Genomic DNA, 23,304 nt, shown 5'->3' with positions numbered 1-23,304 from the left:
AATGTTGTTGGAATTTTATTCATATATATAGTAATTTTTTATAATTTGATATTATGATATTTGATATGATGGTTTAGGAAAATATTTATACAATTAGTAAAAAAAATACATATAAAAAATTTAATTTAATTTAGTATATGAATGAATGTGTGGGGAAATTGCGAATATGGACGATAAATGCGAACGAAACTATTGGAATATGTTAAAATAGTGATAATCTCTTGTTTTTTACATCTCGTGATAATCCAATATGCCTCTATTATAGGAACGTTGCATTATACACGTAATCATTACGAATACCTAAGGAAAAGTTAAATAAAGTGATCAATTTATCAATTATAGAAGTCTTTCTTCAAAGAATATTGGTTTCAAACTTCAATAATATTAAAATATATATGTTGTTAATATAAATTATACTTTTAAATAGAAAATAAAATCGATTCAGTATATTGTTCCGTGTGGTGGCGGGTAATTCTGAACGGCAAGGATTTTGTTCTTTTCGTTCAAAATTATAGTTTATATTACTTATACATGAATGTTAATTATTGTATAGTTTAAAGCAAAATAATTAGAACAGGTTTGAAAAAAGGTTTTTATTAATTGATAAATAATTTCGGTTTTATTTAACTTTTCCTTCGGATGTTTTCTTCTTCAGGTGTTCGCAGCCCCCTCCCACATACATATTCTTTTATAATATATACCGGAAATTATAATAAAAAAATTATAATTACAATATATTTTACGAATCGGTTAAAATATAGTTAGAACTCCGTAAGAATGATTGCATAAAATGCATCAAAGTTAATTTTGGCTGATGCTTCGTAATTACCCGGAGGAACAGTTGTAAGACCCAGAGACAATTTTAAGCGGTAGATTCGTAAAGCGGCGTGAATTCCTTGGTTCCCCCGCGTGTCCTGCATAATCGATTGTTCCTGACAGCGTCTTAATTGCAATCGAATACGTACCGTGGCCGAAGAAAACTCGGTCATAATGACACTTCGCGTTTTCGAACGACCGACGAATCTATTCAAGCGAACGAATGTTCTAATTAAATCCATTTCCGGGCGAACAAAATCGCGCCGAGGAATTAACTCGCGATGGCTGATTAACGATCGATCGCAGATCGATAGATGTTGATGCAAAAATTCGTCGCCGAAATTAACTGATGCTTTCCTCCGTGAAACAACGGGAATAGACGAGATTAATTGCGGTCCAAGATTTTTTGCGAGAAAAGCGCAGCTGTCTCGAGTGACGGAAATGTTTGCTTTACTATATTTTGATGGGTCAACCAAATTATTTTCAAATTTGTATCTGGCTAAATTTTTAGATACTTCAGCAAAATTGTGCTTTCCATGGTAGACAGTTAGCGTCCATGTTGAATTGCACAACGTTCGCTGCTCCAGAGTCGGGGATGATAGAATAGCCACGAGATCTTAATTGACCCGAGGGAATGTACGGTTATGAACCACGCTCGTTACATACAATATGCAGTTAGCAGCCGCGCATACACATATATGCATTGCGTCTCGTCTTCACGATGTATGTAGAAACGACATGAGACTAATGACGCCGTTTGCGCCGCGAGCTAATCACGAGTGAACGAATAAGGAAGATTCCTAAACGAAAGGTCGAAACGTTTATTCATATTTTGTATGATTTTTAATAAAGTTACTTATAATTCACAAAAACAACTAGTGTTGGTTCACACATTGGCAACAATTTTACACATATTTAGAATAAGGAAGACTGGCGTAAATGTTTTGGTCGGGCGGGAATCAGGATTTCAGTAGATTCTGAGCGATTAATTTCGGTGGTGGTGATTCTCATAATGGAAATGACATGTTTTCGTAGAATAATTGAATATAAATTAAGATATCGAACCAAGATGCGATGTCAGAAAGAAACAAAAATAATCTTATCTATTTTGGTCTAGTCCGACTAATATGAGTTCGTCTAATATGTACTAATTATGTATTTAAACATATAAATATATACATATAATTTCTCGTATTATCTCAAATGGAGTGAAGAGTTACTAAAAATTCCGTGGGCGACATAAAGAGATCGATCGATTGCACACTTCACTACGCAAACAAAGTTTTTGCTAAAGCAATATCTAATAACCGATGACACTTTCGAAAGATTTGGGGCGACTAAAACTTGTTAGAATTCTTTTGCGAATTATGCTTATGCGGGTTATGTAAGAGAAGAAAGAAATGCTCGGTTCGCAAAATTTACGAGCGTACTAGAATAGATACTGGAAACGACCCGAGGTAATTAAAGGCGAGCGATAAAATTATCGAGATGTACAACGCGGTTTGTAGCATGCGAAGCAGAAGCGAGGTTTGAAGCAGGACCTCTGCTCTTGTGCTACCAGGCGCTTAATCGAATAATCATCAGCTGGCTTTCGCGCACCGACCTAGAAAGACATAACAATGATAAGATAGAGTCGCGACATAGGAAAGATGCAACTGCAGATTGGACTGTACAAATAAACAAATCTTTTGTACCAGATTTACGCCGAGATTTTTTGTCGTATTTAAGGTTGTTTTGATATACTTTTATTAGATATATTAATTGTACTATATATTATAGATATAATAAAAATATCAGGGCAAAATTTAATCAAAAAATTAGTCGAAAAAATCTAGGACAAGGGTGTTCTATTAATTTCAACTTTAGAATAATAGGAAAATGTACAACGGCAAACAATATCTGTACTTACAAATACATTATATAAACATGATTACTTCTTGAAAGCACGCACGAGCACAATCTTTAAATATTCAATTCAGAAACATAAACATTATCGCGAGAAATGGACAAAAAGTCCTGCTCTTACAATATCAATATAGTAACATTATAATATCAATAGTAAAAAAGTTTTGTCATAAATATGTCTTCCAAAACCAAACTGCAAAAAAACAACTGCAAAAAAGAGGTAAAACAAATTATTTAGCTTTTCTTAGTGGCTTACGCAGCTTAATTGTCATGTTTTCCTACACTTTTAGATAAATAGCTTTTAAACTATTGAGTAAGTAGATTCAAATTAACTTGTACACGAATATTTATTAGTGTCTTAATAGTATATAAAAAAAATTTACAATATTTAAATAGTAAATCTTATAGGACCGTACATGTGAGAAACACAACCAATAAGAAATTGTTTTTAAAGATTGAGCTGAATTTTAGATGCTATTATAATTATCGCAGTAGTTTCGTAGAGTTGTGTTGGTTGTGTTTCAAGACCGAAAAATTGTTCGGCGCACAGTTTAAAAAACTACATACGTATAGTATATAAATTCACACGGAATTATAATAAAAAATTTAATTTTGTTCGTAATTAATATTTTGTATTTAATTTAATTTGTAATGCTACTTTGTTATATAAAGCATGATTTTATATAAGAATCAAAGCAAACTAAATAACGTTTATAAGAGAATTATGATCAAGTTTTACACAGAGAGACGTAACAAAACAATTTATAATATCTTTATATTTTTAGTAATGCTTTAAATTCTAACGCATGCATTCTTCAAACCTCTTCTTCAATTCCTAATTGCATTATTGGTTATATAATCAATAGCCGTTAATTAATTTTTAAAAATTGAGTATAGACATTTTAATTAATAATCTATTTTTTAATGAGTCGTGAAATCAAAATTTGATAATGAACTTAAGGGTCTAGCCATATTTTATAAATCTTTCCATTTATAATTAAAATATAAATTAATTGAGTGCTTAATTATAAATCGATATATAGAGCAACACAATGTGTGATTAATTATCTATAGGTATCCATAACTCATGATCGGTATATCTAAATGAAGTCATTTCATTGAAAGCGACAAAACGGTTGCATTCTTCCACTTTATATTGTTTTTTTTCCGACAGGCATATGTGGTGTATCAGGTGTATGAAATTCTCCGTACACCACAGCTGTAATAACGCAGTACGACAAAGCCGATAATGTTTATAACAATCATCGTGGGGAAATTCCGATTTTCGCGGCGTGAATTTATATGCTTTAGCCGCACAAACGGCCGCGTATTTTTACAAGTGCAACGGATGATGGATGCAGGGGGAGGTTGTTTTGCAGGAAGAGCCATCAGCAAATGTGGAGCAGGCGGATAAAGTTGTATTTCACTTTTATGAGCATTTTAACAAGTAAAGAATTACGTACGCGTATAACATTTTACTGTCAGCTGAAGCTTATACCAACGGAGAAATATCGAATATCCGTGTGAGATTCGCACGTGTAACTGGAATGGCTTGAAAATATATCTAGCTATTTCTTAATCCATTATCCGCTGGTTTTTCGTTAAATTGCGTGCTGCAGAAAATGACGATAGTACACGGTACGTACTTAGAATACAGAAGTAATTTTTGAATAAAATGACTAAAAGCTGATCGTAATTTTTTCGAAAAGCTATTACTTGTTTTGCAAAGTGCTGTTTTTGCGAGAGACGAATAATTAATTGTACATGGAAAGAACAATTTTGCTGCTAAGTAAAGTATCTGAAAATTGAAAAGTCTTTAAATTTATAGATACAAATTCTGAAAATAATTCTGTTGGATTATCGAAATAATTATGTAACCAATTTAAGCATAATGAGCAATGTGTGCTAGCAAAAATTATTTCAACATTCTAGCAATCAATTTGAGCGTCCTATATTATATATATTTATAGTCCTCAAAATTATTTTCAGATATACATATATCTAGCTAAATATTTAAATATTTCAATAAAATGTTCATTCGATGTGAAAACATTTTTTTTAACATTGTTTAATATCACGATAAAATGCAAATTTGAAGAATTTTGTTATATTATACGTAAAATATGAGTATATTTTATTTGGAGTGAATATTTACTTGAATTGTGTTTGATTAAACACTGATTGGATATATAGTGTATTCCTGGCATCGCGATACTCGATAGAATACTGAGGACAACCCATCGATTGTCATTGTTTGATCGACCGGAGGAGTCTAGAGGGAATTACTGGTCGGCGTGCATGCATGCTCAATTGAGAGCGACACAATATTATTCCTCGCTATGAATTTCGATGCCTACAAGTTTATCCATGGGGTTTGCTAGATAGTAATTGGATACATATTTAGAGTTTGATGAAATAACGAATTTACTACATTACCTTCTTTTGGATAAATGAAAAAGCAAGAGAAAGAATGTCTGTGTAAAAAATATGTGACCTTTTTTTACTATAAAAATCTTATCTGCTTTTTCAAGGTGAAACAAATCAGTAAAGGGAAGATCGGTGAGAAATAACTCGGAAACATACATAGAACTGTTTGTAAAAAAAAAAAACTTCCTGTTAACTTTATAGAAGCTATAGTAGTAATTATAAAAATAAAGCGTCTGATCATAATTATTCCATCATACAATTATAGTGACGAATACTAAACACTTTTCTCTCAGGGTAGTCTCGAACGAAGATTATCAGACTCTAATGTAGCTAACCACACACGTGATCGAGCAACGCGCCACCAATGACACCGTAGCCTCCGACTTAATCGGATGATTATTCTGAGATCATTCTTACAACTGACGCTGGACTAGCGGCGATGTACAGACATTGTAACTGGCTCAAGCCGGACCGATTTTCCCGGCTTCTCTCTTTGTCCCTTCGAGAACCGCTTTCATCGCCTATAGTTTTTGTTCCGTTAATTTCTAGGACGTTCACGGGGCCGCTTTCGCTAAATCTTAATCTCTTTAACCGTGAATATAATTCGCTATTCCGCGAATACGCGACCGAAGCTCGCGGTGGATATCTCGCGCTTCGTCGAAAGTTTCCTCTTCGTATCTTAATTCAACCGGCTCACAATAGGTCCGTTTCGTGGATTTCTCATACAATCCACCGAGGCAAATGTGATATATAAATTTCCCTTGTTAGTTTATTATCTTCGTGGCTCACATTATAATGTAATTATTTACGCACATAACGACCGCGTCGCAAGTCCCGTTTATTACGTTATATAAATTATAATTATGCGGTCGTATACGCTTGTTCCTGTTTAGAATACGATTTTTCGTCCGTTACGTCATCGTCCCGTTTCGTTTACAGACTACATAATTGCGCCTATATAATCACGCGCTATCATAAAATGTTATTTATCTTATTAATATATGACGCAGCCCGACTCGAGTTCTGACGAGGACGAAGTTTAAAAGCGACTTCAAAGTTTCGACAGTAGTATCAGCGATTCCTTGTTTGTCTCGTGCATAAATTATCCTCAATGTCGATATACGCTACACATGCATGACCTTACTAAGATACAGTTCCGCGTACTCTCATTCGAATACATAATTTTACTCTTGAAATACGTTGACGCGATATACGCTTGTAGATCTAACCACCTCTAAATTTCAAGTCTGATTTAATACACGCGTTATAAAATTAAAATCGTTAAGTAAATCAGTGAAAATATAATTTGTTTCAGTTAATCTCATATATATTTTTATTTATTCATATTATTTCATATTTTGGTTAGTTATATAATTTCATGTTTCTTTCATCTGGGTTTAAAAATTTGTAATTATTCAAACGAGATTTAAATTTATACGTAATCATCTTATATTTTAGTGATCTTTTTAGTTAAAACATGATGCTGCTGATCGTTCATGATGCTGTGTTAATCTCTAATTATTTTCGAAATTCACGTTAATGGAAACAATAGACTAGAACTGCGTTCCGCAAACACTCTGCACTGAAAATATCTTCATGTTACGTATACTATAGAATTTCAGTATTGTAGGAGTATCTATACGTCGGAACATGGCCTAGAATGGATCATTGCGCAGCAATAGGTGATTATGCGTTAGCCAATATACACTGTAATGATACGATAATTATTTAGATAATAATAATCGTTGTCACTTTAAATACGTTACTTCTTAAGCACGTGCCATCATTTTCTTTTACGTCAAAGCGAAACTACGTAGAACACATTGCGAAAGCGAGCTGCACTAACGATTTTACTTTTGATTATTCAGACGTCAAAAATGTTATCTTTTTTCTTTCACGATGATGCAGTACATAAATAAAGGCATTTCGCTTCGAAACACACAAAAGAAATAATTTGGATTTCATTATATTTTCTTGTACCTTTGTTTTAACCTGGTATTTAGCTGTGAAATATCAAAGACAGACTTGTCTACAACTTTAAACAGCAGCAATTATCGCTTAAGTGTGTTTTTTTTTATTTTATTATTTTTAAAGAAACGTGACAAGAAATTCGGATAAGTAAAAAGAGACCCGAGCGTACGCTAAAAATTATAAATTTTATAGTGCCTGGAAACTGCATTTTATAAAGTATAAAATTTTCTCTCACGAATCCGAAAGCAGGAACCGTTAAATGTAGAACAGCCGAATATTCGATACCATGGCCGTGTGCCGATAAATCATTCGCTCGAGAGCTCAGTCTGCATATCTTAACGTTATCAATGGTAAATCAAGCACGAAGAAAGTCGTTTTCACCGGAGAGAGAGAGAGAGAGAGAGAGAGGGAGAGATGCAGCTTTTTATACAATTTAACACGAAACGAGGAAAAAAGAACGTATTTAATGTCCTGTCCGGAGTTAAGTAGCGTGGTTTATGTTCACTTTTATGACGTCTCACGTTTATAAGAGTCTCTCCCTTTAGGTGAAAGAGAGCGTGTTCTCGCGACCGAGTCCTGTCAAGTTATGTTCAACGCGGCAATTCCAACCGTCGTAGAACAGACAAATATGTGCAACCGCAAACATGATGAGAGAAGCTTTTATGACAGAAACAATTGCACATTTTATTCCCAGTGGCCTATGGAAGAATAAGAGTTCCCTCCTCTTTTTTTTTTTTCAGACTGCACATGCGTAAAAATATTTTCATTTAATTTTACAACGTTTTCACGAGATATTGTCATATGCACGGTGTCGTCATGAATGCCACGTACCGTGCGAAGCGAATTGAACCCGGCGAATTACGAATTCATCCAACGTATGTAAGCGAAGGACAGCGATTTAGTAGCCGCATATTAAAACGAAGGAAATGATATTGTCAGCATTGTGCATCGTAAATTTTTAATATTCCGCACAGAGCATCTCCGGTACTAAGCTTCCAATAAAGTTTCGCTTCAGTTGAAATCCAGTGAGACTATCCGAAAGACACGCGTCTCGCTATATACTTTCGAAACTATCTGAATAATTTGGATGCATTCGGTAATTTTGCCATTCATTTGTATCTTGCTGTCACTTGGTTCACTTCTCGGTATCCTTGATTTAAGAGTGCAATGGTCTCACAAATTTTTTATCGTCTCATCGTCTTTAGTCTAGAATTTGCTTAAGCGATTTAAATATTAGGTACAGAAAGTCAACTATCGTATCGGAACTCGCATCGATATGTCGTGTCTGGGATCCCCGTTAATTGCTCAGAATGAATCTCCATTAACATGATATCACCTATAGAGGCATGCATGTTCGGGATGTTCGGATAATGAACTGCTGACGGAGCGACATTACGGCCGACTACATGGCACGTGTTATCGGGTATTTCGGCTATCATTTATATTTTGGTCAATAGATCAAAGAGTACATTCATTTACGCACGTGTCATCTCAAAACCGCGACGCCGCTCCAGTTTTCCGTATCGAGAATTCTGTGATGTTTGCGAATATTTCGATGGAAATCACTCTTTTATCTTTTTTTTTTTTGGTATATTAACTTTTACACGCCAAATACTACGGGAACAGCACATTGTAACACCACCCAATTCAATTGTTTATAACTTTTATAAAAATGGATATATTGTAAAACATTTCTTTCAATCGAAACGCTAGACATTGAAAAATAATGGTACCAAGCAAATGTATGTATGTTTATTAATAAAAAAGTTACAAACAATGAAAAAGCATAAAAAAACAAAGCTGGATATGACGTATTGAAAAAATATTTTCGAAGTTTTTAATTTAAAAACTTATATATATATTTTTTTATAAGACTGGAAAAAAAACCTTATATATACATAAAATAAAGTGAAGTGAATAAAAGCACATGCACTATACGATATTAATATAATATCAACCTACTGAAATTATTATCATTATTCCCCGAAGAGAAAAAAGATTTGATGATGCTAGCACGTGTTTAAATAATATATCTATTAATTCGAGGGCACACGTCCCTCGCTGTGTCACGTTATTCAAATAAAACATATCAGGCAAACGCGAGAGCTTACATGACTTTTATTATATGGATATCTGATCTATATGATAACGATTGGAAAATGGAGCACCATTGACGCTCGTTTGTATAATTTAGCAGCTGGATATCAGCTCTACATGTCGCGCAAAGAACGACCGTTGGTTACCGCTCGTTCAACTGGAAGATATCGCTACCATTAACGGAGGAACGAATTAAAGTTTCAATGCCCACGAGAGAGTCTCGCGTTTTAGTGGAATCGTGGAGAAGGCTACGGAGAATCCTCCATGTTGCTGGTAATTAGCCAAGATTCCGAACGGAAGCGCCAGGCAATTTCAACCAATTGGAACGACAAACGCCGCCGCCGCCGTCACTGCCACCGAGTCATGGTCGAGTATAGTGTTTCGCGCGTTATGGAACTGTGCGCACTGCGCCATGCACAGTTAATATTGGCAATTTGATATTGTAACGAGGTACCATTCGCTCGTTTTCAGCCGCGCGAATTTGTTCCGCTGATTTCTTCCGCTACGCCGAACAGTTCTTTCGTATCGAAAATTAAAAATAGAAAAACACACGTAATGGAAACATTGAACAGGAAAAAATTAAACTGTGACAATTTATCCGTACGAATCGTCAAAGACTAAATTGTGTAAGCTTGAGAAAATGTTATATTCTAGTAATATTTTCAAGTATTAAAACTTGTAAATTATTTTTAATGGATTGAGAATAAAAAAGTCTGCATTAATTATATGGAAAATTAAATTCCGCTGTCATATATATATATAATTGATTCAATAATAGATAGTTTTTGAACCATCAAAAGTACTTTGTGAGTACCAGTTTTACTTTGATGCATCACTGCTAAAAAATTATTCATTAATGAACTTTGTGTCACATTATAAACTACATTATATGTGAAAACTAATTCATTTTATCGCAAATCAATTTTTCACATAAATAATTAGTGCGGAGGATTTCTGAACTTCTATAGTATACTTTCATTTCTCGATTTTATGCATTTCATGTTATTTAGATATATTTAGGACTTTACTAATACAGATCCTCGAAATACGTTTCATGCTCTTGTAATCCTTTTTACTCGACTAATATTGATTAATGGTTAATTCTGCAAGGAATTACCATTAATTGAGGATCGCCCATCCATTATCGTTCGGTAGACAAGCATTCTTGAACGCTTATTGTCATTCTAATCGATGCATTTATCCTTAAATGGCTCGGCGAGCGTGTCAACATTCTTCGCGAGAAGCCGACAGTACGCGTTCTGACTTCAGCGATGGATCGTGGCTCGCCATCGATAAAGCGACTCCGGAAGGAAGCGAAGGCCTGACGGCCTTCTTCCTGAGGCCGTAAAGTCTCAATGCTATTTCGTCGCCAGGCGAGGTTGACTGCTGAACTGTACGTACACGAGCATGTACATAACTAAATCCGTAATTCTTGTAGAACTATTGAATATTCCGCGCGACCCAGATCGATTGAAGCCGCAAGTAACGCGTGTTAGCCCGTAGATCAAATGCATTCTTTTTTGATCCTCGAGATCGGAGAGACGTGCGCCTCGTTCGGACGGCTCGAAAAGCCTGCACGATGAACGATCCGGATACGGCAGATATTTTACTGCACGGCACAAAGGAGCTAGTTTACGTTTCTCGTGCCCGGGATCGTAGTCAGGCCGAAAAGTTTCGGGTTGCGAATAAGCCGACACGAGTCGTTGATTTACGCTCGCTTGCTCAGGCGACTTTTGTCATTTATTATTTCCGCTAACATCCGACATATATGTGAGATATTCATATTCGAATGACAAATTCTTTATAACGTCGCTCCATATCTAAGGGTAGTGACTTAAGTTAGAATAAAAAATTGTACTAATTTAAAAACTTGACTGACACAATCGGATAATTTTTTACATTAATTTAAAAGCAAGTCTTGCAAAGAGAAGTAATTTTTCATTTTCAACCATTTCCTTTTATAATGTCTGAAAGATAATCAGTCTCGCAAAGAACATTTCATGATTGATGTAAGTTACGAAATGTTAGAGAAAATAAATTTTTACATCTTTTATTTTTACGAAAAAAAAGAGTGAAAATTAATATTGTATAGAAATGAATTTCTATTATATCGTATCCAGTCGTTGTAAAACAATTGGAATCATTGCTAATATCATCGTGACAGATATAAATAACTATAAGTACAAACTTTATGTCCCATGAGGGACAAGTGCATGCGGAATTTTGTTCCCTCTTATGGAGAACGCGGGACCGATGTGTCGTGCGCGAGTTTATTCGAGCAGACTTAGATATGAGGCTGCGTCTGAGGCCGGTATTTCTTGGTGAAACATGTTTTTCAACCGGAACGAAATGTGATAGCGCGAAATATTGATGTTGCCTGTTGAATGAGATCAGCTGATATTCGAAGGACATACCGAAAACTGGAGCAAGGATGGATGACCCAGTGACCTGCGGCTTTTTGTCTGATCCGTTCCTTCATAAGCGCCTTCTTGCTGCCGAAGAGCTTCATGGCCAACTTGTTGTCCGTCGGCTGGAACAGGGCCTGAAGCTGATTCTTCAGGAAGCTCTGCTTGACCTCCTGGCCCGGCAGGCCCGGGCCCGGCTCCTCCTTCGGTGTCCCATAGAGGGACACATCGTCCACCCCGAAGTGGACCTTCCCGCTGCCCTTGTAATTCATCTCGTTGCCTGTAACATGGTCATGTGAGCTCAGTCCGACGACAAACGTCCATTATTCTGCGATTTTTATCGTCACCCGATAACGCCCGTAAAATCTCACGCCTGTCCGATAAACCCGAGCCGAGTCACACGATATCGGGTCGCACGAAGCACAAATCGCAAACTATTCACAGGCATAACCGAACGTGTAAACTTACGCTATGATAGCGCCGACATGTATGACTTAATGTCGTTAACCTGAAATATTTTTATGGCTCGTGAACTAACTCGCGAAATTTGCTGTGCGCAAATTTCACGTAATTTTTTAGACCTTGTGTGTGACTACACAAGATGAGTTAAATTTATTTTAAAAATGTTAATTGTCTGTTTAAACTTATTACACAATTAATTTTTAATTTAAATAAGTTTAAACTTATCAGACAATCAAATCTAATGTGTCGCGACACACATCACACACACTCATACACATTCACACACATTCGGGAATTCCATATCATTCTGTATCTTCGTTTAGTTGCTGCAACTTTTATTTACATTTTTTGTAATATAATGCATCTTTTTTTAAAACAAAGAAGCTTTTCTTAAGAACTCAAGTATCACTTTTGTATATGTATATGCATCAATAACGCATGTATAATTTTCCAAACTTTATATACGATATTAATTTTGAATAATTCTCTAATATGAATATCCCAATTTAATGTTGTAATTGTGAATATTTGTGTCACTCATGTAGATATATAAACGAAATATTTCTATATGTAAATAATTATTATACTGTATACACGTACTTATTACGTTTACAGATATTTTGTATATTCATTGATTCATAAAAAATTAATAAAAACATAAATATAATGACTTAGGATTAATCATATTATGTCTTTATTAATTGTTTAAATTATTTTTATGTACACAATTTATAAAATGTAATTATTTTTTTTTGTAAAAGTCTTGGTTTAGAAAAAGCGAAAAAGATTCAACGAAGGAATATACAATCGTCGTGTTTGTGTCTCTTTCTTGAAATAAGTACCGACGAAGTTGATGACTATTGACAATTGCGTAACCGTTACGGTTTGTCAACACTCACCAGATTTACGCGATTTACCCTGTAATGTCCAAGTTGAGCTAAACTTCTCGTACGATCTTGACCAGGAACCAGTATTGTTCGATTTTAAACCGTTTCGCGACGGTACGGCGTCTTGTTGCATGAGCGGCATCTCCTGCGCCACTAAATCGGATCCTTCTCCATCTTCGACGTGCACCGTCATGGCAAGTTCGCGAACGAGAACGAGATGAAACAGAGTATCGCGTTGACCCGGTCTAAAGGCAGATACCGCGCAAGATTCGTTTAAGTAACGGAACAAGGACGCGGAGAAGCACGAGAAGAGACGCGTATCCACTGACCGGTTTTAGCCGGACGAACGAGTACATATGTACCGGTTTTTTTTTTCCGTATGTTAGTATACGCTAATCCCCGAACGCTCTACCATGATTCCTGCCAATACGTATCGCAGTGGCGTAAGAGATCCAATATCGCAATTTATTGCGATCATCATATACCGTATGATACTTGAAACGGACGAACAGAAAAGCCTAGCTATGTTTTATATATTATAGCTTGTGATTAATAAAAAAAGAAAGAAAAATAGACACAAAAGTATTGTAATACTTTGTATCATTCAGAAATGTATTTTTATCAGAATATATATGGTATATTTTATATTACTTTAATCCCTATATTATCCATACTTATAAGGTATAAATGAATAAGTGTTAAATATTCTAGAGACATATTCCTCTATTAGCTAACAATATAAAAAAATTATATGAACATGAGTTTACGTATACAGAAACGTTTTTGAGGTAAGAGAAATTTGATTGTTTAGTACCAAATAATGGGACAAGTAATAGAGATCTTTTAAGATTGAACATTGCAAAAAGGCTTAATTTTAGAATAATTAAAGATTTTTTTAATCTTTTTGTTTTATGTATAATTGGCACTATATAATATAGATAAGATTATTTGCAGAAAACTGTTTTGTATAACTTTGTAAAAAAATGTTAAAACTTTTTTTATTGAAATGTTCAAATTTCAAATGTTTAATGTGATTATTTTAAATGTCATTATTTTCATTAATTGTTTGACATTGTTAAATAATGAAACTCTTATCTAAAAAATTGAGCGTTTTTAAGTCCATGTTCGTATAAACTTTTTTAAATGTTGGTCAATGGGAGTATGTTCCTAGAATATTTGACACTTATTCACTTACGTCATGTTATTTTTATGTATAAATATATGTTATTTTAATATATAAAATTTAGCGTGATACTTATTCAGGTGACCTGTTTTACAGCCTTATCCTGTATTTCCAGAATTTTGAAAAAATTAATATTTTTTTATTTTGTGTGATATTTTAAGAATGTAACATTTTGTTTGTTATTATTCAGAGAAAAACTTTACATATAACTTATCGTTTTAGTTTTTATAAAAAAATATTCAGATTTGCATGTTAGTCGTATTTGCAAATTTCGTAAAGTTTCTGTGCTGTAAGAGTTCGAGTCTGCAATAATATAAATTGGATGATTTAAATTTGTGTTACTGTGACATGGAATTCAATAAAATTATAGGTTAAAATCATACTTTTTTACTTACTTACTTTCCGATGAAGTTATTTACATAAGAAAATATCATCAGAGAGACTGCAAATTGTCATTGAGGTTTACTATTTTAATGAATGCACTTGGATTCAGAAAACAACTATATTTGCGCGAAATGTCAAATGTTCATTATATTCCAGTATATCATCACAGGATATTTCCAATTTCCACGAAAGATCTACTGCATTTGTACGCGGCAAATATTATACGATGCATTCAAACCTGAAAGACGAGATGCTTATAATGGATTATTATATTCCTTGATAACAATGTTGAATTTGCATTTATAAAGTCGTGTAAACATTGCTAAAAATTTCATGTAGTAATATCGTCTGTTAATAAATAATATGAGCATGTTTTAAATTGTTTTTGTTAAAAAAGAAATCGTTATCCCGAAAAACACAACTTTGAGCATGGTAATCATTTCTCATGAAACGTATCGTGTTGCATTATACACCTACGAAGAGCTACAATATTTTCCTTCTCTTTTCTCTCTTTCTTTCAGGATTGTGATATTTAACATATTGCACTATCGATTTTCGCTTCGATATTATTTGTATGGTAATCTCGTTTCTTATTTTAAGTATATCTCCATAAAACGAAACTCTTTTTTAAATTGTCATTAGTTGTACATCGTTCATATTAAACGCATTACATTGTTCACATTTCTACATATCACTCAATGGACAATACACTCGTTACACGCGTATATAAGCGTGTGTCACAGAGTCTATCAATGATTTATGACATTTCACCGCAAACACCACGATGCAACAATTGCACTCACGTATATCTGCGAGAAGCAAGTTTAATTTGACATTTATGAGCGTTCTGATTCGATTTAGTAATTTATTGACGCGATACAGGTAAAGAATAAATGTACTGACGATCGCGAATAGTCGTAAATTTAGTCTACAATTTCACGTCCAGTCTCTTTCATGAGCAGTGATTAACATAACATGGATTACTTCTTATGTTAAATTTTACTTTTCCCTTTACATTGCAGCAGACTTTATACATATTTAAGAATCATTTTAGAATTGTGTGTAAATTAATCTTTATGAACCTTATACGTCTGGTCTATTCGCTGTTTCTAACTGAACTACTATCTGCTATCTTTTCAACAGTTTTTAAAACAAAACACTTAGTATCGCTACAACACTAGCGGCACCTGAGTTCGTCGATCGCGGTAAATTTGAATAAACATAAGTCGCACGACCTACTAAATAAAATAAAAGATTTAGAAATCAAATATATCTTAGCAACGAGTATCGCTCAATAGTATGGTACAGTAACGACGATGCAACGTGCAATGCAATTGCACGGTTCACTTCTATCGTTAGAATTGTATCACTCTATAACGGCGGATCTCATTAAAGTTGTGATTTTTACTCACATTTTTTATATTCCTCTGAGAAGTTTAAGGATCGTAAGCTCAATTGGAATTTATAACGATCGTGCTTATAATGAGAAACAGAGACACAAATTGCTCATATACGTAATTAAAAGGAAATAAAAAGCTTATAAACGAGCAAAATTAAGGATGTATACTTAATTTTCCAGTATTATTATACATTTAATAGATGGAACGTTTCGTGTTATTTAGCCATCATACATTGTATATCAATTTATCTGAACATATTTAAAAAAATATATTATATATAAATTAAATTATTTTTGTATATTTTTTAAACATGTTTTTTTATATATGTTGTATATATATGCTTAAGACATAATCGAATATAAATTGATATAATACATATATGATGGTTGATGATGGCTAAGTAAGTCAAAGCATTCCATCTTTTTATGCATCCTTAATTTTGCTTATTTATAGGATTTTTATTTCCTTTTATTGATTGTGCTTATGTATTATATCATATTTTATGCAAATCTCCATGAAATATCTCCGTGTACTTTCAAATAAATCGATTGTATATTTAAACATAATATTTATACGACATTGATGTTTGTCGTATAAAAGTAACGAATAATGACACTTTTATCAAGACTTTTACAAAAATTAAAGAAGCAATATAAACAATAAAATATACATTTGCATTGAATAGTACATTTAAATGTGGATTCTCTTAGGATTTCATGAAATGCAGTATTATTGCATTCTGTCACGGTGCATGAAAGTTATTACAATCTGTGTATTCCGCCGTAATTAATCGAATTACCTAACTTTGAAATGATTGTCGTATTTATACATTTTATGAAAATGAACTGTTTAATCAGTAGAAGTAGTTCGCAAATTTTAATTGTAAGCAATAATATGTGACTTGTTAACAATGTATGTGGTTAACAATGTAGGTGGTAACACAAATAAATATGTCAACGCATATTTACAGAAATATTAACATTCTCAGTGTGCTTAAGAGACAATCAGAGAGAATTGCTGTATTTACGAATATTTAATCGAAGGCTGGCAAATCTCTCTTTCATTATTGATCCAGCGGCGCTTACCTGTGTCGCCCAGGAAATCGGTGATGAGCAGGGTCTCGTCGTCTAAAGCAGTGACGAGACTGTCCGTGCACGTGTTGGTGTTCTCGATGCTGATCTTGATGCTGTCATCTTTGTTGAGCCGTGGATGATTGTTCGCGGCGGGGTTGTTACCGGCGTGGCAGTTGTTGTTGCCGACCTGCTGGCCGAGCTGGTGATGGGGAGAGCGCACGGATTCGGTGCTGCTGGTGTGCAAACTCACTCCCGTGGTCGCCCTTCCGTTCACCAGCCTTAGGCTCGGTGCCCGACGACCGCCGCCGCCTCCACCACCGCCACCGGAGCCGGTCACAGAACGACCGCCACCGCCGCCGCCGCCGCCACCGCCGCCCTCGCCCTCCCTGCAACAAATTGCACATTATATAAGTGTTCTCTTTTCCTTATCTCTCACTGCAAGCTATACAACGCTGTATATCCTCTGGACAGATTTTACGAATTTTCGTAGAAATTACCTCGTTCTTTGTTAATTGTGCGGAGCGATTTTTTTTTCATCTCCTGTTGTGTGTAAAATTATGAAATAATACACAATGTAAGTAAAAATTATGAATTTTGGTAACAAGCAACAATTTTAAAATGTATACCTAATTCTGTTAAGAAAATCGTAAAAGATGTTTTCTCCTTTTTTATTTTATTTCAAACAATCGGTTTATTATGATTACATTAAAATTACTACCGAGATATAGCACGGCATACATATGTCCTCAAAAATTGTCTCCTCTTAACAGAATTTTCAATTTAAGTTTGAGGAAAGTTTATGACAAAGGATTATTCTTCTCTTATTAAAATTCGATTGTGTTATATCGTTTTGTAAATTTTAAAAGAAAAGACTACAAATATATATGCATACAGCAGAAGTAATGCTACTTTAGAGAATAAATGAGTCATTAAAAAAAAGTTGGAATTGGAGCAACAACATGGCACGCTGCAATACCGCGTGAAGTGGTTTTCACTATTTGCGCGTACATATTATTATGGAAATATTCACTGCGATGTTTCGTGTGTAGACAGCGATTCGACACAATGGATGCCGCGACGCATATTTTTCATATTTTCCAAGAGATCTCATAGGAATATATTAAAATATGAAATTTTGTAAAACACACTAAGTTTCGAAATGTGTAGGTAAAAAGGTATTTATAAAATTTCAAAGTTTAATTATTTGCTCGTTTTACTTAAGATCAATTTATTCACGAATTCCTTATTGAATATGCTATATATGGTCGAATCTTATTAATTAATTACTTATTAGAGTTATTAAATAAGAATAATATCTCTGGTGAAGTTCTTATAGTTTTTCATTTTGAAGTAACAGATGTTCCAACAAGATTCTTCTACAAAATGTATCGTAAATTTTTCTGTAAAATATTACACACAGTATATCTCGAAAATAGATATTTGGGAGAAAGTTGGAAAAAAGATGTAATGGTCAATTACGCGTGACACCGATCGCCGCTGGTATCGACAGCTTGTTCGACGTGACACCTGATACAGTAATACTGATAATGCGTTTTCCCGCTGTCGTGATGTCGTATATTCAGTTCCACCGCGAAGCATCTCGGTACTTCGGTGCAAAATCGCGAACGGTAATAAATATTTTCTCTCGCATATATGGTCGTGTGAAAGCACTGTACATCAACGGAGGATTTTCACATTGGCACGCAAGCCGGGCGCCGCTCGTTCTTGTTGCATACTAACAAATATCGATATCGTGAATTTAAACGCGCGGGCATGACTGCAGCGAAAGTGCAATGTTATCGCACTCTCACGCTTTACGCACATGACATAAATCAGATTTGTTCGCGTGCCTCGGGGTCAAATTGTATTATCGAAATTGTTAGGAACCACAGCTGATGGGCACAGCAGGCAATCTACGTCAGCGTACCTTCGTCAATTCCTGTCACGTCCCGTAAGGCATACAAAATCAGTCAATCATTAAACAGTCATCGCCAGATTGATAATCTCTGCTTGCTCAAACGTTTGAAACGTTTTAAAACGTTGGAAATATAAAAATTGATGTATTTTTTTAAAATAATCTTAAAACTTTATGTAAAAATGTTTCGATGATTAATAGATTGACACTTTGTATCTTTCGATAATTATTAAATCGATGTTTTTATGTAAAACTGAGGCCTTTTAGATTGCATAATTAGGTAAATATTTACACACACATTAAACAATTTTTTTTGACGCTTTATGTTACTTACACTTCTCCAAAATAATTTTAGGAATGAAAGTTAAAAATCGTGAAAATATATACAGGGTGACCCATTTTAACTTAGGCAGCCAAATAACTCGAAAACTAAATCCAATAGACAAAAATGTTTCAAATAAAAATGGAACGGTATCGAGGGGGACACGTTTTAGTCACGTTGTTTTTTTTCTAAGTGGAGGTGCTAAAAAGATATGAAAGTCACCTCCACTTTTTTAAATGTGGAATTATGTAATATTTTTAGATAACGTGATTTCTCTAATTATTTTGCATATAAAAGTATTAAGGTAGACAAAAAACCAATAGTTTTCGAGATATTTTACACTTTATTTTGATACATATTGACACAAAATGTTAAATAACTCGTAAACTGTTGACTTTTTTATTATCGTACCTTAATACTTTTGTGAACAGAATAATGAGATAAATCAAGAGGTATAAAAAAACACATAATTGCGTATTTAAAAAATTATCCATTTTGTATACATATTTTTTTTAAAGCAACTATGTGTTTTCTTTACACCATTTGATTTATCTCATTATTCTGTTCACAAAGGTATTAAGGTACGATAATCAAAAAGTCAACAGTTTACGAGTTATTTAACATTTTGTGTCAATATGTATCAAAATAAAGTGTAAAATATCTCGAAAACTATTGGTTTTTTGGTATCTCTACCTTAATACTTTTATATGCAAAATAATTAGAGGAATCACGTTATCTAAAAAAAATTACATAATTCCATTTAAAAAAGTGGAGGTGACCTTCATATCTTTTCAGCGCCTCCACTTAGGAAAAAAACAACGTGACTAAAACGTGTCCCCCTCGACACCGTTCCATTTTTATTTGAAACATTTTTGTCTATTGGATTTAGTTTTCGAGTTATTTGGCTGCCTAAGTTAAAATGGGTCACCCTGTATATATAAATTAAAACATAATAGTTGAAATAAATTTTGTAAATTTTTAACTTCATTGATAAGTATACATTTTAATTATTTGTTAATTATATTTTATCATTTTATAAATATATTATTTACGTACTATAACAATCGGAAATTTATACAGACATTTGTTTATATTTGATTCAGTTTTAAATCACAAAAATTTATTTTTTTATAAAATAAATTATAGTTCAAATTGAGCAGATATCAAAGCGGAGAGCATAATGCATTGAAAATAAATCAAGATAAAATTTGATTACTTGACAGTTTTGACGAATACATTGATAAATTACTTTTATCACAATTATAATATATCGCGATATCCTCTTATATATCGTAAACTTTATCAAGAATACGCTCGTTTTGTACTATTTCAAGTTGAACTTTCAATAGTTGACAATAACGCAATTTCCGTCATGCTGCATATACATATGTTGCATCGATAGCATCCACACCGTGCGCTATACGCATTCGACGGAAGAAAAACAAATTGTCGGAAATTTTATCGCGTTGATCTAAAGTGCAACGAAGTACGGTCGCATATTAAATCACGTAGCGCGTTCGTAATAATTGCGCGTCAACGTGACAGGCAAATAAACCAAGCGTCAAGAAAGATGGCGGAAGAGACACGTAAAAATAGCGGATGCGGTACATCAAATTCTTCTTGCGCGCGGTTCGCCTTCGCAAGGTGGATGCTTTTCTTTCGAATAGGCTGTTCGCATGAAAAAAGCGACAATAGTAATAAGAGAAGAACACTAATGCGAAGTATCCATTATCTCTCGATATACATAAAACGGAAAAGCGAAGAAATAGAAACAGAGATGAGATAGGGAGTCTGAGGAAGTGTGCAAAATGAAAAAGAATAGAAAGAATAAGTAGATAAAAGTGCACAGGATTTTAATATCTGAAAAGTAGTAATTATCTGACAACGAATGAAAATATATGCCAGATTATTATTCATTTTAAAATTAAATTACGTTTACGCGAGTCCTAAATCTTAAGTTCTCTTACAAGAAGACAGTGTGATCAAAATCAATTATCGATTAAATGCGAATATATTTCATTTAAATTACATTTTGGAAAAATATTTTTTCATCAAATTCTGTAGCTTTTTTTACTTTTTTACAAAATCGTAGAAATCTTAAAATATAAATTAAATTATACACATATTGGATTTTTTCCTTTTCTCTCTGTCTGTCTCTTTGGTCAGAGTCAGCTCATTATTCTATATTACTTTATTATTTTAGTAATACTGAATTAATTAATATTCTTTATTTAAATTACAATAGAGAGACGTAGGTTTTGGTGTAACAGCAACGGATTGTAGCTGAAAGCACAAATGCGCATACATGTCCAGCTTTCATAGAGTAAAATCTTGTCTAGAGAAACCCACGATGGCATTGTATGTTCCACTCGATAAGTATATATGTATGCGTATGTGGTTAAACTAACCTCTAGTTAACACTGAAATCTATTTTAAGAAACCTCCCTGCCGCCGGGCAATGCGGTCGACCGCAGCAAAAAGCATTCGAGTCGAGATGTATGCGCCTCTCGAAAATACAAGACCGTTGGTAGAAAAAGAATATCAAGGTTCGTTTTTGATTACTAAAGGCTTTCTCAATTTGGCAAATGGTGCGACGAGACCAGGGAACGACCTGACCCGACTGTCTTTGACGAAGTACCATCGACGGATATTGGCCTCGGATTGGCAGGGTGTAATGGACTTTACAATGCCAGCTGTTCTAAATTTTTACTGTTTGTACTTACAATATTTTAATGATATCTCGATTGTTCTCCTTTGATTTTTAATTCAGTTTCACCATTTTAGCATTTTCCTTGCGAAATTAAATGCCGGGCGATGCCGATAATTATGTTTTATTTCTGACGAGAGATATATACTTTTTCATAAAACTTTTTTGCAATATGATACTAGACGAAAAGTATTTCTGAAACAATGAATATTAATTCTTTAACGAGTCACAACGTTATATAATATTATATTATAGATAAATGTAACGGTGGAACATTTTTCATTCAAAGGAAATCGGGAAAGTTGTTATTTGTGATAATCAGAAAAAAAAGGAAATTATATATTCAACGTATGGTATAGATTTTCTGTCTTATTCTGTTTGCTATACGTATGATCGTGCCTTCGTTTCTCGACCTCAATTTATCATGTTCTATCGAAAGGCGAATCGAACTGAACATAAATCAATATTGACGCTGCATCTTGCTGGCGTAGACGAAGTTAGTAATATGCAGTAGAATCCTCTAATCGCGAAATACCTGAATCTAATTAAGATAGCTCATAGTTATAAACACTCCGATAATTAATACAATATAAACTGTCGCATTAACAACCTCGATTCTGCAATATATGGCGAATTAGAAATATTTCAAAAGTAATGTTAAAACAAAATTTATATAATTTCTTATGTTATATGAATTACATGCTTACGTGAGTAAGAAAGATAGTTTAGATAGTTTAAATTAAGATAGCGTTTTTATCGTGATCAATTAGAATATAGAACGTTGTATACATAATTGATATGATTAGACGACGCAAAAAATTATATTCTTATAATTATTCAATAAGATAATTGCATTTTTTTAACGTCATTTACTGATTCCACGTAATCTAGATTTTTTTTCTGATTATTATAATAAATTTATCTTCGAAACAAACGATCTTTTACAAAAACGTTACAATTAGACGCGTGAAAATTGAATACGTTAATCGGAACAAACTTACGATTTATAATAATAATAGGCAATTGTAATCCGTTCTATGAAATTAGATTTAGCACAATATTTTAGTGTATAATCTGAAATTGCATATTAGGGGAATGTTTGTTAATTCACTTACGCATGCAATTCACTAAAGCACGTTTTGGATTAAATACATAATTACAGCTTTCGATTATGATTATTCGTCATTGTACATGTAAGCATTTAAGCGATTAATTGAATTCAAACAATGCGTCTATAGTGAGAAACGCTAGTCTTTTCTTCCAACGCAAATTACTGTTCAAAGTGTAGGTATATTAAAATACATTTGTTGCAACGAAATATAGATATTATAGTTGATTTGTAGTTTTTTT

At 33.6% G+C, this 23,304-nt stretch overlaps 1 protein-coding gene across 1 annotated transcript in view; it reads right to left on the bottom strand.

The window, feature by feature from the left end:
* Nucleotides 1-23,304, bottom strand: part of Ih (hyperpolarization activated cyclic nucleotide gated potassium channel Ih) — a gene marked incomplete at its 3' end in the record, with an annotated part of 121,911 nt that overhangs the window by 31,356 nt on the left and 67,251 nt on the right. The window contains exons 3-4 of the mRNA XM_018543799.1: nt 17,023-17,396; nt 11,631-11,901 (exon numbers count right to left, since the gene is read on the bottom strand). Coding sequence (XP_018399301.1) covers nt 11,631-11,901; nt 17,023-17,396 — 645 coding nt within the window. The remainder of the gene's footprint in view (nt 1-11,630; nt 11,902-17,022; nt 17,397-23,304) is intronic.

Source organism: Cyphomyrmex costatus, unplaced genomic scaffold (assembly GCF_001594065.2).
Source record: "Cyphomyrmex costatus isolate MS0001 unplaced genomic scaffold, Ccosl1.0 scaffold4, whole genome shotgun sequence".
In the NCBI taxonomy this organism is placed as follows: domain Eukaryota; kingdom Metazoa; phylum Arthropoda; class Insecta; order Hymenoptera; family Formicidae; genus Cyphomyrmex; species Cyphomyrmex costatus.
Note: the sequence above shows the minus strand (reverse complement) of the source record. Positions and strands in the feature narration are given on the sequence as shown.